Here is a 17144-nt window from a genome sequence, read left to right as displayed (position 1 = left end):
ACAATCATTCGTTCGTTCGTACAAAAAATATCAGGGAATACATCATTTAAATGTAGATAGGAAGATCCTTATTAAGCCAACTGATTGTCTCATCATCAAGCTCTCGAAGTCCAGAAGCACCGTGAGGGGATTTGTAGATAGGACAATCACCAACGACATGATCCATAGTTTGGATCTCTCCACAGGCACAGTTTGGACAATGGAACTGCTGGGAAAAAAAATAGACGAGAACTGACTCCTACATGTACACATCTGCCATTGCCATTCATTTGATGGTAGCGGTCGGTTATACCGCGACGGAGAAGAAGAAGGAGACTTGATGAGCGAACTCTGGGGACAAGGTGATAAAGTCGAGGAAAGTGTCAAGGTATAGAGGTAACAATGTATGTCAGACAATGTATCTGCTGGAAAAACAAACTATTAAAATGAATAAATAATTAATTACAGGACATTTTCATACAAGCTCGACTTCAAAGACAGTCGGACATCAATTTTTACTCTTTACATAATTTGCTTAAAGATGGATGGTCACAGCAAATAAGAAGCCCAGTGCTAGAACAATAAATAATTTTGTCTGTTAAATATAGAGTTGTGACTGATCTGAATCAATTGCAAGTCCTCGAATCAATCGCTAGTTTACAGTCTCATATCTCTCACACAGGTGTACATTGATCTACATTTGCCACTCTCCACCCAGGTGTTAAATGGGTACCGGTAGGAAGGAATTCCTTTAAATGCTGTGAGCGTTGAAATCGGCAGCCTAGCATAGCCGGGTAATGTTGGAGCGCCTTGAGGACCTTGCAAGGTCGACACGTGCGCTATATAAGAATCCAATATTATTATTATTATTATACACATAGTTTCGCAAATACATTTAAAATACATGTAAGCCGTGATTAATCGAAACTGGTTGCTCATGATACACAAGGGAGAATATTTTAGAATTTGTTTGTTGTGTATAAATAATAAAATATAAAAAAAACTGTCCCCAAGAGAATTTATTTTCCATTTCACCCCCCCCCCCCCCCCCCCCCCCCACACACGTGTACAGTGTATGTATGCATGTGGGCCTGCATACATGAACACATCGTATTATATAAATATGTTATGTACAACATATTACATAAAATACCGGTATGTAATGTACATGATGTTAAATTTGTTATGTACAATATGTTATGCAACACAAATATTTCTATGTGTACCATGTGATTAGGGGCAATATAAATCCTTGTGTAAGTTATGAACAAGACTTAAAAAAGAAAAAGGATGCAGCATAATATTTATAGTGTTGAAATCAGATAGCGGGTATACGTGAATATCCCTTACACAATCGATAAAGCATGCTTTTACATCACATGAGCAAATATAACAGTCCTAGACAGAAAAAAGTGAATGCTACCACAATCACATGATGTAATGCATCTCTACAGTGTAAACAAAGTTTCCTGAAGGAAATATTTACACAAAGTCATGATTGGACTTTGCCCTGTTACAAAACTAACCTTAACCTTTCATATGTAACAGTGGATTAAAGGTACTATGTCCCTTTTGCAGCCAACCTCAAATGCTGTAGAACTTTGCAGGAATTATGAATATGTCATGTATGTCCTATCTGTGAAATTTAAACGTTATTAGTGTCCTCATATTCAAATTATGCAAGGAAACCCGTTTACTTGCTAGACTTCACTGTCAGACACTATTGAGTGACTGACTGGCTTTTTTTCTTCTTTGGTAATAACATACATGAAAAGAGTTGTAAAGGGTACATGAGCATTTGTCTACATCAATAACCCACTTCTTGTGATGGCCAAGATTAAACTGATTGAATCTTTGCGCAGCATAAAACGTATGACCATTCGGTACAATTGTCTGAAAATCAAGACTATTACTTTTGGGCTCTATAGCCCTACAGTCGATTTGACAACTAATAGTCATTATTTTCCCACTTGAAGACATTTTCAAGCCCCACCTTTTTTAGGGAAGTTTTAAATTAGTATTATCTTTCAAATGCAGTTGGAATTTAACTTTTTCATTTTTTGGGCCTGCAAATGGGACATAGTAATACAAAGTTTTGGTATGGGGTCATGAATTTGGTTCAAATGAACATATTGGAAGCATATGCGATCCTACAATATTCAGTGATCGTTGGCGCGATTAAAATCGAGTCTTAAGTTATGCTATCGTAAATAATAACTCTTCATGTTGTAAAGCTCCCTCTCAAGGCCAAGATATTAATTAAGCTATAAAACAATGATTTTTGACTAAAATCGACCGATTAGCTATTCCCGTTTGGAAATTATATATCACAACTACATATTCTGAGATTTTCAGGTCGCAGCTACCATTGTACGACCGTAGCATGGTAGGCACTATTTGAAATTTATCAAAATTTACCGGAAGCACCGGCAAATTTTGATATTCAATTTTTCTCAAAAGCAGAAGGTTTTAGTGGCTAAATTTTCTAGTGCTTTTAATACATCCACAGGGGCATCAAAATATATCAAAATTGTAAAGAATTATTATCCACCCAATTTTCAAAATTTCCCAAAACTTTGTATTACCTTTAACCTTTTATAACAGTGGATTAAAATCTATGCCTATCTTTTGTTAATACCTGTCATGCACTTGGTGTACAAATGCTTTCATAAAGTTTATGTGGTACGTGGCATCAAAGGAAAGCCACCTGCCAGGAATTTCCCTATTGTTGGCCTGAAAGAAACCATACTACATGTATGAATGAATAAGAAATTTAATATATGAGTTCAATTAATATCTTGGGTTTTAGGAAAAGAAGTCTGGTAATTTTGACGTATTGTGTCAAATTGAAATAAATATTTCCACCTGCTAATCAATCTTGCAGATGAGCAACAACAACAACAAATTCTTTACAACAAAATAGTTTTCATTTGATGCAATGCAATAAGAAATTAAAAATAGAGGCGTAGAATCAATTATGAAGTAATTTGTGAAGCATATTTTGCCTTCATACGATCAGCAGTTACCCCTTTAAGGAAATGACTTGCATTTTCTAGCATGTTTTGAACACAAATTGTGTTTCTACTTTCCTGCAATTTAACTCAAGGCCGAACTTTAAACTGAAAGATTGATTTCTGAAAAATAGTGATGACAAGTATTCTATTTCCTTTTGGTTTCAGTAAAAGGCCTTTCCACATGAAGTATATTTTGTGTTTGGTAGCTTGGTAGCTCGACTCAAGACAATCAAAATTTTGCATGAAAAGTACAGTGTACAGTATGAAATCTAAGATTTAAGAAACTTTGGTCCAAATGTTTTGCTTGCAACCAAATTCTTAAGTGCTAATGGATGTTCAGAATAACATATTCACCAGTGTTGATTGTCTGGCCTAGATACAGAGTGGCATGTTGTGAATGTACATATTGACTTAGCAAAAATGTCTAATCGGCCACGATTGCAACATTTAAAACTAACATCTACATGTACATTGTACTCCCTCATAAATAGCCCACACAAAATCTAGACATCATGTGAACCACTTTCAAGCATAACCTATTTTCATTGATAAATAAGAAAGTTGGTGTGAAATGTGAATTCAATAATCGTTGTTTCTTAATGCGATTTCCCAGGCATAAAATTATTATGATAAAAATAATGGGTTCTTGTATATAGCATTCGTATTTGTCAGACTTGACTCTCCTAGAGTTTTACAATTATTACCCCAAGTTTGGCATGGCTGCCATTACGGCGCTCTAGCATTTCAAAGAATTAATTCCTGCCAGGTACTCATTTACATGTACATCACCTGGGTTGAGTGTGGCAAATGTAGATTTATGTTTTGCCAAAGTACATTAGTGATTTACAGTCCGGTGATGTATCCACTCGACCACTACACCTCTACTTACATGTAACCTCTACTTACATGTATATATCTTTGTATTTTATGAAATTAATACTTAGTGAATTGAATCATGCTTCTTTCTCATGATTTTGTCACTGAAGAAAAAAAGAGAACAGATCTACACTTGACTTTAAAAGGTGAACTGTAACCTGGCCTATCTTTTTATAGCTTCCTGTAAGTGACCTGAATTATTCCTTTTGAACTTCAAAATGTATTATCTGTCATGGTCATTAGTCCTCAAAAGGGACAACACAAAGGTTAGGGAACAATAAATTTATACCAAACCTGGGTCTGCATTTGTATGTCATGGCCAAAGTCCTCACTTGGTCACTGAAATCATGGCTAAAGAATCCTTAAATGGAAATGACCATCATGAATTCTAACTTAAATTTTTGTCAACTGACTACATTTAAATATTAAGATGGGTGATTTGAAATTGTGTACATGTTGTAAATGATTTTTTTTTTGCCTTTGGATTTGTCATTTTTTTTTCAGATTTCATTAAGATTGCCTTAGATTATTGTTCACTGAGTTTTAATATTTTATTTTCATCCCTGCTTCATATCTTTTTTCCATAGTGTGGTGTATATGTATATCGGTAAAGAAAAAAAAATCATCATACAGTATGATCAGTATAGAAGTCAAATTGGCCACCTCAATTTTTTAGGGCTTCAATAGTACACCATATCACAGACACTGATAACATGTAGGGCTATGCATCTCAGATTTAACATTGTTAAATGATGCCTCTAAAATCTCCACTAAGAGCAAACAAGACAATCTATCATGTCGATCAGTGATGGCCCTATGGGTCAAAGTTTTATCAAATCAAATATTATATTACCCTGGCTTGCAAAATCAACAATCATCCTTTAGTGGACCTGTCATGTGACATGTCACGTACTGAACATCTTCAATTATAAGAATCTATAAGCAACTTACAAAATTTAATGACAGGATTAGGCCTTGAAACTATGACCTCTGCAAATGTTTAACAAAGTTATCAGATTAAGTATAATCACAAGGGGTATGATGTGTGCTTATCAACCATAGATTTGATCTTTGTTCCACGACAATTTTTTTTTAAACAAGTTTTATCAGGGTAATGTCAATTACAATAAGTGTCCATTTGCTAATTTCTAATGATTTTTAGCAAAGGCATTAGAGAGATTACGGAAAAATAAATTTGTAACTTACAGACCGGTACTACTGTACATTATACATGCACTTATTTAACTTTTGGAAATATATTAGAATTATTATAAAGAAGCTATTTTTCAATGACTTCTCCTAACTTTGACAATCAGACACAGACCAAACAAAATACATGATTTATTGTAATATCAATTACATGGGATTTCAAAGAGGAAATAGTTTTACTATAAAATGCCCCAAATGTTCCCAAACAAGTCAATTTCTTGTGCCGATCAGTGATGGCCCTACAGGTCCCATATTCAAGAATGATTGTTGATTTATTTGCAAGCCAGGATAATATAATATTTGATTTGATAAAGCTGTGACCGGTAGGGCCATCACTGACCGGCACAAGTGAGGGACTTGTTTGCTGGGTTCTGAGAGGAGATTTTTATTTGCAGAGTGATCATTGTGTGTATGTTGACCAACCTGTCTATAAAGACCACCCCATGTCTAAAATCACTCTGATAATAGCTGTCAAATTATAATTATATATGTATGACAATAGCAAATTATAATTTTTTAATCTCTCTTCAATACTGCATAATAATACATTATGTATGTACACATTAATTAACCATGTAAGTTGGGGCTTTGATCGGATCAGAAGATCGGAGCGACACCTGCGCACCTGTGATCGGTATCGGCAAAAATTATTGGCAAAAAAGATCGGCAGAACATGCGGGCCGCCATCTTGGATTATAATGCATACCTACATTATAATCCAAGATGGCAGCCTGCATGTTTTGCCTCTTCTCTTAGACCAATATCATTAATTTCAAAGTCATGAAAAGGCACTAAATATCAACCCACATGGTCTCCAACAACTCCAAATGACAAAATAATCCCAGCTCTGGATTTTTTTAAAGCATTTGATAGCCCAAAACTTGAACATTTTCAGCATTAAAAAAAAAAAAAAATTGGTTATTGATTGGCGATCGGTTATTATTATACGATCTCACCTGATCGGCTCAAGATCGGCCCCCGATCCGATGATTGGTTACAGGCCAAGTACACATGATAAATTCCATTCAATTTAATACAAATTCATAATTTTACATATATTTATATGCTTAAATATTGGATATGTACAATTGTACGTACATTTAAACATCAAAAGTTAGGAAAAATAGCATGGATATTATTTCATATGTTCAGAGCCATGAGTCATTAAAGTACACCCTTCTGGCTCCAAACAGATGACTTGCTTAAAGGGCACTGTCACATTGCTGCTGTATTCATAAAAATAAAAATTGTCCTGCGATCAAAGGTCATTCAACACCAATTTGCTCCTTATCTTAAATACCCTGGTAATTATGACTTGGCAATTTTCATCGTGGATCATCACTACATAATCATGTGTGATTTTTTGTTATTGAAAGAAGTGGAAGTAGGCATCATGGTTAAAACTGTTTTGAATTGAACTTTAAGCTGGTGGCTTTTTTTTCTTTTTCATCCCTTTCCTTTTCTTTTTGTTGTTGTTTTGTTTGGGGGGGAGGGGCACAGAGATCATTCAACTGTACAAGGTGAACATGTTAAAGTAATAAAGAGGGGGAGGGGGAGGAGGGAGGGAAAGAGGGATGAGGGAGGGAAAGAGGGATGAGGGAGGGAAAGAGGGGAAGGAGGGAGGAGGGAGGAAAGAGGGGGAGGAGGGAGGAGGGAGGAGGGAGGGAAAGAAGGGGAGGAGGGAGGGAAAGAGAGGGAGGGGGGGAAAGAAGGGGAGGGAGGGAAAGAGAGGGAGGAGGAAGGAGGGAGGGAAAGAGGGAGAGGGAGGGAAAGAGGGAGAGGGAGGGAAAGAGGGGGAGGAGGGAGGAGGGAGGAGGGAGGAAAGAGATGGAGGAGGGAGGAGGGAGGAGGGAGGGAAAGAAGGGGAGGAGGGAGGGAAAGAGAGGGAGGAGGGAGGAAAGGGGAAAGAGGGGGATGAGGGAGGGGAAGAGGGAGGTAGAGGGGAAGAGAAAGGTAGAGGGGAGGCGTTAACACTAAAGATGAGTAAAATAAAACAATTTTTTGTTTACGACTGCACAAATTGGCACCAGATCAAGTGTGATGACCTTCGAACATCAAATACAACCTGATGCCTGGGTGGAAGCCATTTATAGGCATAACTTGCACGTACGCCATGCATAGCATACTAGATATTGTACTCAAACATTTATTCAGAATTCATATATTGTTTGAGCAATTTTATCACAATGTACCAGGGTAGGCTGTCTAAGGTCTAGGGCTTTTACAAATCAAAGGTACTACTGTACTAACTCTCCTTAAGTACAGGACAGGACAGGGGCAAATCCAGTAATTCTTTTGGGCCTTTACTTGGAGGGGGGATATGGGGAATGTTCCCAAAAGTAAATAAAAACAAAACAATAAATAGGTTACTAAATATTTTGTAAGGTACCTTTTAAGGGGTTCAAAATGTAAAGGGGCACATTCTTGTTCTTGTGATTTTGTGCATTGAACAAAAGCCTCATTGGTTTTAAATGGGGGGAGGGGGGAGGATGCACAGGCATTTTGTACCCACCCCCACCCCCCAAAAAACTGATTGTCAGTGCACAAATACATTTACATGTAGTAAGTCCGTGGGTAAACTAAAAGTAAACAAAAAGTGTTTCAAGCCTCTGACTAACGTTGAAAATGTGTGTCATCTAATTTGGGGTGTACTGAAAATGAGAGCAATCTTGGCCCATAACCACGGAAACGGATTAAGTCCTGTCAAATACATGGAAGTAGTGCTCTCTCTCTCTCTCTCTCTCTCTCTCTCTTTCCCTGTTGATGACACACTATTTTCATTCCTCCCCATTTCCTTGCTACTTACTAAACTTAGCGCTTAGAGACTTCGGTGGAAAGCGCTTTATAAGAACCTTTTTTTATCGTTATTGTCATTATTTGTTACAGTTAACTCTACATTCAATTCAAAGTCGCACAAGCTAAATTTTCCTGAAGCCAAATATTTCTTCTATTTTTTATCAAACTCTGCAAAACCAATTCTCTGCAAATTTGATTTGTCAGCGGAAAAATTAACGGAAGAACAGGGTCATTAAAGCTCTGGGGGAATAAAACAATATTGAACCAAAAATAAAGATATCTACAGCCCAGGTAAATAAAAACAAAATTGGTTTGCTTTGTCCATGTGAATAGAACAAAAAAAATTACCTATAAGAAAATTATACAATGCTTTAATAATACTAGTTATCCAACAATTTCTAGAAATAACCGTCTCCATTTATATTGATTATTCAACACCGTAAAAAAATCAAGCCAGAACGCTCTACTAGTACAAGTATATGTTTGCCATACATGAGTAGTTTTAGAATTACATTTGTTTTGTAACTCTCATTGCTCCAAGGCTGTTACTCTTAGCATTGAACAAGGTCCAAAGGTTAGTGGGCGTATTTTGTGTGCTCATAGGTTTGAAAAAATACTAGTCTGGACGTCAGGATAATATTGATTGATTTTTTCTTAAAGATGAAGTTGAGTTCTGGCCATGCGATTGCATTGTGAAAGAAATTGTGTGGAATCGATCAGGAAAAGGTTGACCATCTAGCATATAAGAATTTGTGTGTATTGCAAGGTTCTGGAATCATCAAAATGATAAGAAATTTGGCCAAGTCTTGGTAAAGTTACAAACACTGTACACAGACAGATGTATATGGGACTACACAAACACGTGGCGTAAAAATCCTACCCTGGAGTTTTACGATGTTACATGACATATTTAGAATATGAAGGCATTTGAAGAGCCATGCTTTTCAGGGAACATGTCTTATCTGATGTTCTTCCACACTTGCATAATAAGAATGATAACACTCACAAATTATATGTCACCTCTTCCCAGAACTCAACTTTCTCTTTAAATATAGAATTTTTGAACTTTCAGCAGTTTCCTATTTGCACCAGGGACCTGTTTCATAAAACTTGTTGTCAATAACAAATTTTGAAATTCAATGACAAATTCGGTCTTAGCCAATCAAATGCCACGATTTCAGTAGCTTATAACGGTTATCGTGACTTGTTATTGATAACAAGTTTTGTGAAACAGGGCCCTGGTTGAAGATGTCATGTTGCCCAGGAGGATCCCATTTAAAGGTAATACAAAGTTTTGGGAAATTTGAAAATTGGGTGGAAAGTGATTTTTTACAATTTTGATATATTTGGATGCCCCTGTGGATGTATTATAAGCACAAGAAAAATTAGCCCCTAAAACAGTTCTCTTTTCGAGAAAAATTGAATATAAAATTTTACCGGTGCTCCCGGTAAATGTTGATAAATTTCAATTAGCGCCTACGGCCGTACAATGGTAGCTGTGACCATGAAAATCTCAGAATATGTAGTTGTGATATATAATTTCCAAACGGGAATAGCTAATTGGTCGATTTTAGTCAAGAAACATTGTTTTATAGCTTAATTAATATCTTGACCTTGAGAGGGACCTATATAACATAAATAGTTTATTATTTACAATTTCATAACTTTAGACTCGATTTCAACCGCAACAACGATCCCTGAATATTGTAGGATCTCATATGCTTCTAACATGTTCATTTGAACCAAATTCATGACCCCATCCCAAAACTTTGTATTACCTTTAATACACAAATAAATTATTTGTAGGAAGTACAAAAAACAAAATTCTTGCCTGGCTGGAATAATTTAGGGCTGCTACAATTCAAGAAAACAATCTATGAACTTATGAAGACTGGATTAAAGACTATGTGTATGAGGTCAATCAGACCTTCCTTGACCTTGTAAATATGAAACACAGCATAATCGGACAATATTTACATGTACATTGTTCACAAGAAAAGCAATTATTTGAGGAGATTCAAAAATCTTTATAAAACAAACCTGCAATCCAATATACAGACCTATGTGTACCTGGTACAAGTTGTATACAATGCAGGTCATTCCATGGGGTTCGAGTCAATTTTTGTGACATTCAAGTGAGAAACTACAGTACATATGTCTCCTACACTGTATCAACCATAACAATGTTTGCTCAAATTGAATTTACCACTATCGGTATGTTTAGAATTACTCTTACTACATGGTGAATCAATATTATTGACCCAAGTTTATGTAATGTTATGTAAAATGTGATGTCCATATTTTTAACACTTGGAAGAAGAACAACAAAAAAGAAGCATATTAAGCTATTAAATATTTTGCACAAGAGTAATTGAAACAAATGATTTTGGGGAGCACTACGATATCCATTAAATACATAAAAAATCTTCCAACAGATGTTTTCATCTTCTCTGTGCTGAAGATGTCATAACAATACTACAGGGACATCATCGTAATTTTAGCCGTAAATTTATGGAATGACAATATTACTCTTTCTCACTGGATACACAATGTATTGATGGACTGTATATGTGATTTCAATGAATTGCTGAGGTAAGGCGATCTGTACAGGAAGGGCTCAAAAATGCACAATCATCGCAGAACAAAAAGTGTGAAAGAAAGATACTTTGGTTAAAGATAAACTTTAGTACTGGTAATGCGATTGCATTGTGAAAGAAAAGTGTTGGAAAGGATCAGAAACAGTTGATCATGTAGCATGTAAGTATTGGTGTGCACTGCAAGGTTCTGGATTCATCAAAATCATAATAAATTTGACCGAGTCTTGGTAAAGTAACAAGCACTTACACAGAAAGCTATATATGGGACAACAATCACAACACACATGGTGTCGGGGCTGGTACTACCTTGATTTCCTTGTCTTCTTATGCTCATTACTCAGCCAGTATACATTTTCTTCCAAAATTGTTTGGCACATGTCATTTATTTGTAATCTTGAACATTCAGTGTAAGTTTCGTTTGATTCTGTGAGAATTAATTTTCTTTTTTTTTTACCAGAACTCAAGTTTATCTTTAAAGGGAAAGTCCACCCTGAAATTAAGTTAGTTTTAATAGGAGTAGAAAAATGAGAGAAACAAGTCAGTGAAAGTTTGAGCAAAGTCCGATTAAAAATAAGGAAGTTAGGATTTTTGAAGTTGTGATCAATCAAACACAAATTGGCAACTCTATGACGTATCATGCGAGCTCAACTTCCATTTGCTCAGTACTAAAAAAATCTAAAATTTTCATTTTCCCTCAAGAAAAATTTCAACCATACATGCACCCTAAATATAAAAATTGCAAATATGTTTCTATACTCCCCCTGCAAGGAACAAATATATATTCCGTCATCAATAACGAAGAAAACATGATTTCATGGAATATTATGCACAAAGAAAATGAAGGAGAGCTCGTATAATAAGTCACAGAGTTGCCAATTTGTATTTGATTGATCACATCTTCAATAATTCATAACTTTCTTATTTTCATTCAGAATTTGCTCAAACTTTCACTCACCTGATTTTCTTATTATTCTGCCTCTATCGAAACAAACTTATTTTGGGGGTGGACTTTCCCTTTAATATGTGAAGCATGATGTTAATAGGTTCAACCAGTAAACAAACCACCACCACCACCACCACCACCACCACCACCACCACCAGCAGCAAAAGGGCCTCACCGAAATACCATTATTTCATATTCTAGGAAAATAAAGAAAGGAGTCTTTCAACTAAACCAAAGTGCCACAAACGGATGACAAGTCTAAAGAAAATATATAGATTGATTAAAAAAACTACAAATATTTGATTGTTCAATTAGCATGGCGACACACCTCCCCCGGACAATTTATGGAGAAAAACCAGGTGCTCTATTGCACACGTTATAAAAGAATTAAAATTACATTGTTTAGATTTGATGAAAAAGATCTTGTTGAGATTGTTCATGTCTGCTACATAACTTTGTCATGTGATATAACTAGTACCTGGACAAAATTGAAATTTGCCATCATAAAAGTTGTACTGGTAAGAGTGCTGATAATGAAAAGTGATATTGATAATAAACTTTTATTGTAATAGGCAATAGAACCTGACCTAGAGCTTGTCCTCGTTCGCAAAAAATAAGGTCGATTAGGATATCAGTAAAGTTTTGTAAGGAAAATCCTGCATAAAGCATTTCATATTTTGGTTCTTATATAACGATGTCAAATACTGATTTACTAAAGGCTGAAAATGCCTAATGTATAATGCCTGGGAAGATTATACAGGTCTGACACTAAACCCTCACTTCTACTAAAATGCTTAACACCATACACTAGCACCGGAGAGGTGTGACAGAGTTTATTTTTTAGTGATTGGATGAAGGGATGCTGTAAGTTTTTAAGGCCACTATGGTTGAACACCACACCCTAACACCATACACCAAAGACTTACATCAAACATTAACATTAAACACAGACTGAGCAATCAATGAGAATGACAGGGTTTCTCATCTAAGTGTACATGAAGTTGCGGAAGAAGATAGGATTGCTAAGTTTAATACCAAACACAAAACTTTAAACTAATGCAAACACCCCATATCACATGGGAAACACCAAACACTACACGGAAATACCATGCTACAAACATTCAGTAAGTACATTTCTCTTCTGACTGTGGTAGAAGCTTGGGAAGAAGAAGACTGTTCCAATAAGTGGCACAAAATGCTCACATTTACAGTAACAAAAGCATGAGACATTTATAACACCAAACACTGACCTATTACATATAAGATGAGTGACTACATGTGTAGGTTTCTCTCCTGGCTATGGATGAAGCTCGGAAGGAAGATGAGATCTAGATGAAGAAGATCAGTGTGTTGTGGCCAATTGGATCCTAGATCATAACATCTACATTAGCAGAAACACCAAACACCCGCATACAAAATTAACACCAAACACCCACATACAAAATTAACACCAAACACTTGATCTACAAACCTTAAGATAAGTGACTGGGTTTCTCTTCTGGGTATGGATGAAGCTAGGGAAGAACATTGGGTCACGGATAAAGAAGATAGATACACCAACATCAAACATTAACACCAAACACTTGATCTACAAACCTTAAGATGAGTGACTGGGTTCCTCTTCTGGGTATGGACGAAGCTAGGGAAGAACATTGAATCACGGATGAAGAAGATAGAAATACCAAACACCAACATCAAACATTAACACCAAACACTTGATCTACAAACCTTAAGATGAGTGACTGGGTTTCTCTTCTGGGTATGGATGAAACTAGGGAAGAACATTGGATCACGGATGAAGAAGATGGGTGTGTTGTTGCCGACCAGATCCCAGTTGCCATCCTCTGAGTAGAATTTGACGGCAAAGCCACGAGGGTCGCGGGCTGTGTCAGCCGATCCAGACTCGCCACCTTGAATCAAATCAAACATATACATTAATTAATATTCTGTTCTTGTAAAGCACATATCACATTGTACAACGTCTCTATGCGCTGACAAAGAGCTTTGGAAATTATTACCCTAGCTTTAGCTCCGGCAGCCGTAATCAGCGCACAGTCAATTGAGAAAAAATAAATCCTACCAGGTACCCATGTTACATGTTACTTGGTGACCCAACATTTTATCCAGGGTTTTATTTTGTCAAAGGTATACGGTTATGGTTAGGGACATGATTATGTTCTACAGGTAGCTTGGGTTTAATAGGTGTAGTATTGGGTACAGGGTTGAAGTAAGATATTAGCACCTAGTGTAGGATAGTAGGATTGATCTCAGTACAATGAAGTGTTAAATGAGCATATGCCGTACACCAGCTTTGGTGACATGACATTTGACCTTGGGGACCTTTGCTCCTGGCTTTACTTCCTAAAAGTTATGGTTAGGGTGCGGTAAGGTCTTACATGTAGGTTAAGGGTTAGCATCTTAAACCTGGAGGTATTGTCAATGTAGCATGTGTATTACATAACATCTACACCGCAATGTTGTTTTGAAAGCAGACATCGACCTTAGATTCTTTAATGACTCAGTCTTGACCTGAGATCTTGGATGCTAAATTTAAACGTGAACGGAGCCATAAACTTTTCTTCCTGGTATACCGCACATTGTAAGTCATGCAACATGCATCTTTGCTGGTACACGTTATGGTTTTCAGATCAAAGTAGGGTCAAATGTTTCGAAACATGTAAGGTTCTTGAAGGTTTCCAAAGATAAGACATCCATACAACTGTACATGTAATAAATGTAAGTCTTTTATGTAACTGTTTTGCTGTGTATTACAGGTAATGTGTAATGTACATTTTGCATACTGTAGGATGAATGTGGGCAGACATTGTTTAAAGTCAGTTGGTTTCATGATTGTATTTTGTCAAACTTATTAGAATTATGTTGTATTTCCTATAAGCATTACTGTATAAACATGTCTTGAAATTAAGATAAGTTAAAGATAACCGAGATAATTTTTTTTTCTTCTTTTCATACTGATCGACGGTGGCAAATCGGATGGACACAGGTATCATCATCAGATAATTTGTTCCCTGTACTATTAAATCATTTTGTAGATCTGTAACATGTCTTGAATTAAGATAAGTTAAAGATAACTGATAAAAGAAGACCTTTGGGTTGCAGTTATTTATCTATTTAGTTAATTTTTTTCTTTTCCCGGCATCCATGTGACTCTTTTCCAATATACTCTTGTTTGTATTCAATGATTTTCTTTGTTTTTGATGAATAAATAATAATAATAATAAATTTCTTTTCTCTTCTCATACTGACCGACGGTGGAGAATCGGATGGCCACAGGGGTTTTCTTCCCCACGGACTCAAAGGGTGCAGCCTTGCAGTATTTGGAGATGTCGTGCGTGGTCTCAAAGTATCCAAAGGCACCTGAATAAGAAGACAAGGAAAAGAGGATATTATCTACCAACTGACTAAAGAATTTTCTCATATATACTATTACTATTATCATTATGACATACATGTTAATCAGTGACTATGCTTACAGCCCCTCTGTCCTACTTGTAGCTACTTGCTCTCTCTATATAGAAAACTTCCCCAATTGGTGCCTGTTGGTCCCCCATGATCCTCTTTTTCTTTTGTTATTTGAGAGCTGAGTTAATGAGATAGCCACCTGTCAGTGACCTCGCTGTGTGGTCTAATCCCTTCTGGCTCAGTAGTATTGACGCTCTTTAAATAGGGACCAGCTACTTTGACAATATGTAAATTGTTTTTATGCAAGAGTCCTTGTAACAAGTCTACGGTAGTAACGTCTACTTAACAAAGTTCAGTGTGCAGAGTCATGATTTTTTTTCATTGCTCGGAGAGACATTGCCAGGGAATCTAAGAAAAAGTAGCCATGATTAGTTCCATAACTACTACTTTTTCATCAACACTTGCCATCCATTCACACAGAGAACAAATTATCATTTTGCTCCCCCGCGCAAGCATTTACAAGGCAGTATACCGGATTTGTGTGAATGACCCTCAAGGATTAAATTTCTCCACTCACCAGCTCCCTTAGCGTGCACAACCCTCTCAGGGATGCGCTCCCGACCGAAGTGCGACATCTCGTCGGTGAAGACGAAGTCCTGGATGAGGACCGGGCCACGGGCTCCGGCCGTCATGGTGGCCAACTTGTTGTCGATTGGACATCCTGTTGAGGTGGTCAGTCTATCTGACTTTCCCTATCAAAACAATAAAAAAAGAGAACAGTTTATAACTTTTGTAATTCCTGTAGGAAAGAACGTGATATACTCAATTATGAAAATGATGGGGGCAAAGACTATCGTTAACCCCCCCCCCCCCCCCCCCCCATCATAACCATATTTATACACATGAGTGTAATGTTGACACGCTTGCATTCACACTTTATTTTAAAACCATTTGCTCATTATAATGAAAAGAATACTGCACATTACATACCGGTAAATGAAATAACAAAAATGGAAAAATACAACCACAATCCTGATGGTGACCATGGGCCATGTACAGAATTCAGATTAAAAACCCATGGCCAATTTTTAAATGTACCCGTATATATATTTTCCATATATTGTATAATTGCTTGTGGTACAGTATACATGTACATGTACATGGTTGAATGATGATTGTAGACGGAGCAAAGAGGTAAGATTTCAAGATTTCAAATTTTTAAAGATTTCAAGATTTCAAGATTTCAAATTTATTCATGTTTCCAACAAAAATAACAAACCAATTATAAGCATTTAAAACAAATTTAAGAAATACATGTTGGAAACAGAGGGGTCCACTAAAAAGCAATGCTTGTACAAGTGTGAACATCTCAAAGAAACGTGGCGAGTCCTGCATGATAGAGGCAAACAAATGACACCATTACTTGAACAAATTCTGCTTTGTAAATTATACATGTAGGGGCATTTATACTATGAGCACAAATCCTGGGTTATTCTCAAGTTCCGAAGAATGTCAGAAGCTGCAGATCAATTACCAATAAATACTACAAAAATCACTTCAAACCCATCTCTGGAGTATGTTTTTGGCCAAAACTCCGCTGTTTTTTGCAGTGTAAACACTCGCTCTCAAGACAGTGGTCAGTGACTCTCTTCACTTCTGCGCTATCCCATGCAGAGCACTTACAAGCCACCGATCGCTTATCAAAACGTGGAAAGTTTTGATGACACCCGAACACCATTGGTCTTGGGTTTTTTCAGTAGTGTTAATGTGCCATATGTCCCTATACTATAGGTTAACTTATTTCAAACTTGTAAATCGAACCTGCCTGTGTTTCCTCTCGGAATTGAGAGTCAGATTGAAAGAGGATACATGTATATCACTCAAAGTAAACCAAGGAAAATGAGGAGTTAGAGTAGCAACTTTAATAGTCTCTGCTCAAATCATCGGGGAGATCTATTTTCTAATGGGGTTCAGGAAAAACTGAAAAGTAAATGTACATAAAAACCTTCGCCTGTTCTAGTTTCTGTGAATTATTCTACAGAAAAATCTTGACTCCTGTCCTTAAAAATATCTTGTGCACAAAGCATCCTGCTGACAATCTAGGACAACAAAGGAAGATATTGTAGGCATTGTACATGTACTGTATGTACTTGTGAAAGTACGACAACACATTTTTTTTTTCTTTGTCAGCAGAAATATTTCCAAAACATTGAGAAATATTTCAGATTCAAACTAACCTTTAATCACTCAAAATCCAAGAAAAGTGTAAATATACTACATGTATTTAGCACACTCATTTTTTTCGGG

At 36.4% G+C, this 17144-nt stretch overlaps 1 protein-coding gene across 1 annotated transcript in view; it reads right to left on the bottom strand.

Annotated features, from left to right (window-relative positions):
- Positions 1 to 17144, bottom strand: part of LOC548621 (catalase) — a 32526-nt gene that overhangs the window by 8159 nt on the left and 7223 nt on the right. The window contains exons 2-4 of the mRNA XM_030987766.1: positions 15415 to 15589; positions 14682 to 14792; positions 13143 to 13324 (exon numbers count right to left, since the gene is read on the bottom strand). Of these exons, the coding sequence (XP_030843626.1) occupies positions 13143 to 13324; positions 14682 to 14792; positions 15415 to 15589 (468 nt within the window). The remainder of the gene's footprint in view (positions 1 to 13142; positions 13325 to 14681; positions 14793 to 15414; positions 15590 to 17144) is intronic.

Source organism: Strongylocentrotus purpuratus, unplaced genomic scaffold (genome assembly GCF_000002235.5).
Source record: "Strongylocentrotus purpuratus isolate Spur 01 unplaced genomic scaffold, Spur_5.0 spur5_scaffold_17, whole genome shotgun sequence".
NCBI lineage: Eukaryota > Metazoa > Echinodermata > Echinoidea > Camarodonta > Strongylocentrotidae > Strongylocentrotus > Strongylocentrotus purpuratus.
The sequence above is the reverse complement of the archived record's forward strand: the minus strand, read 5'-3'. Positions and strand labels throughout refer to the sequence as shown.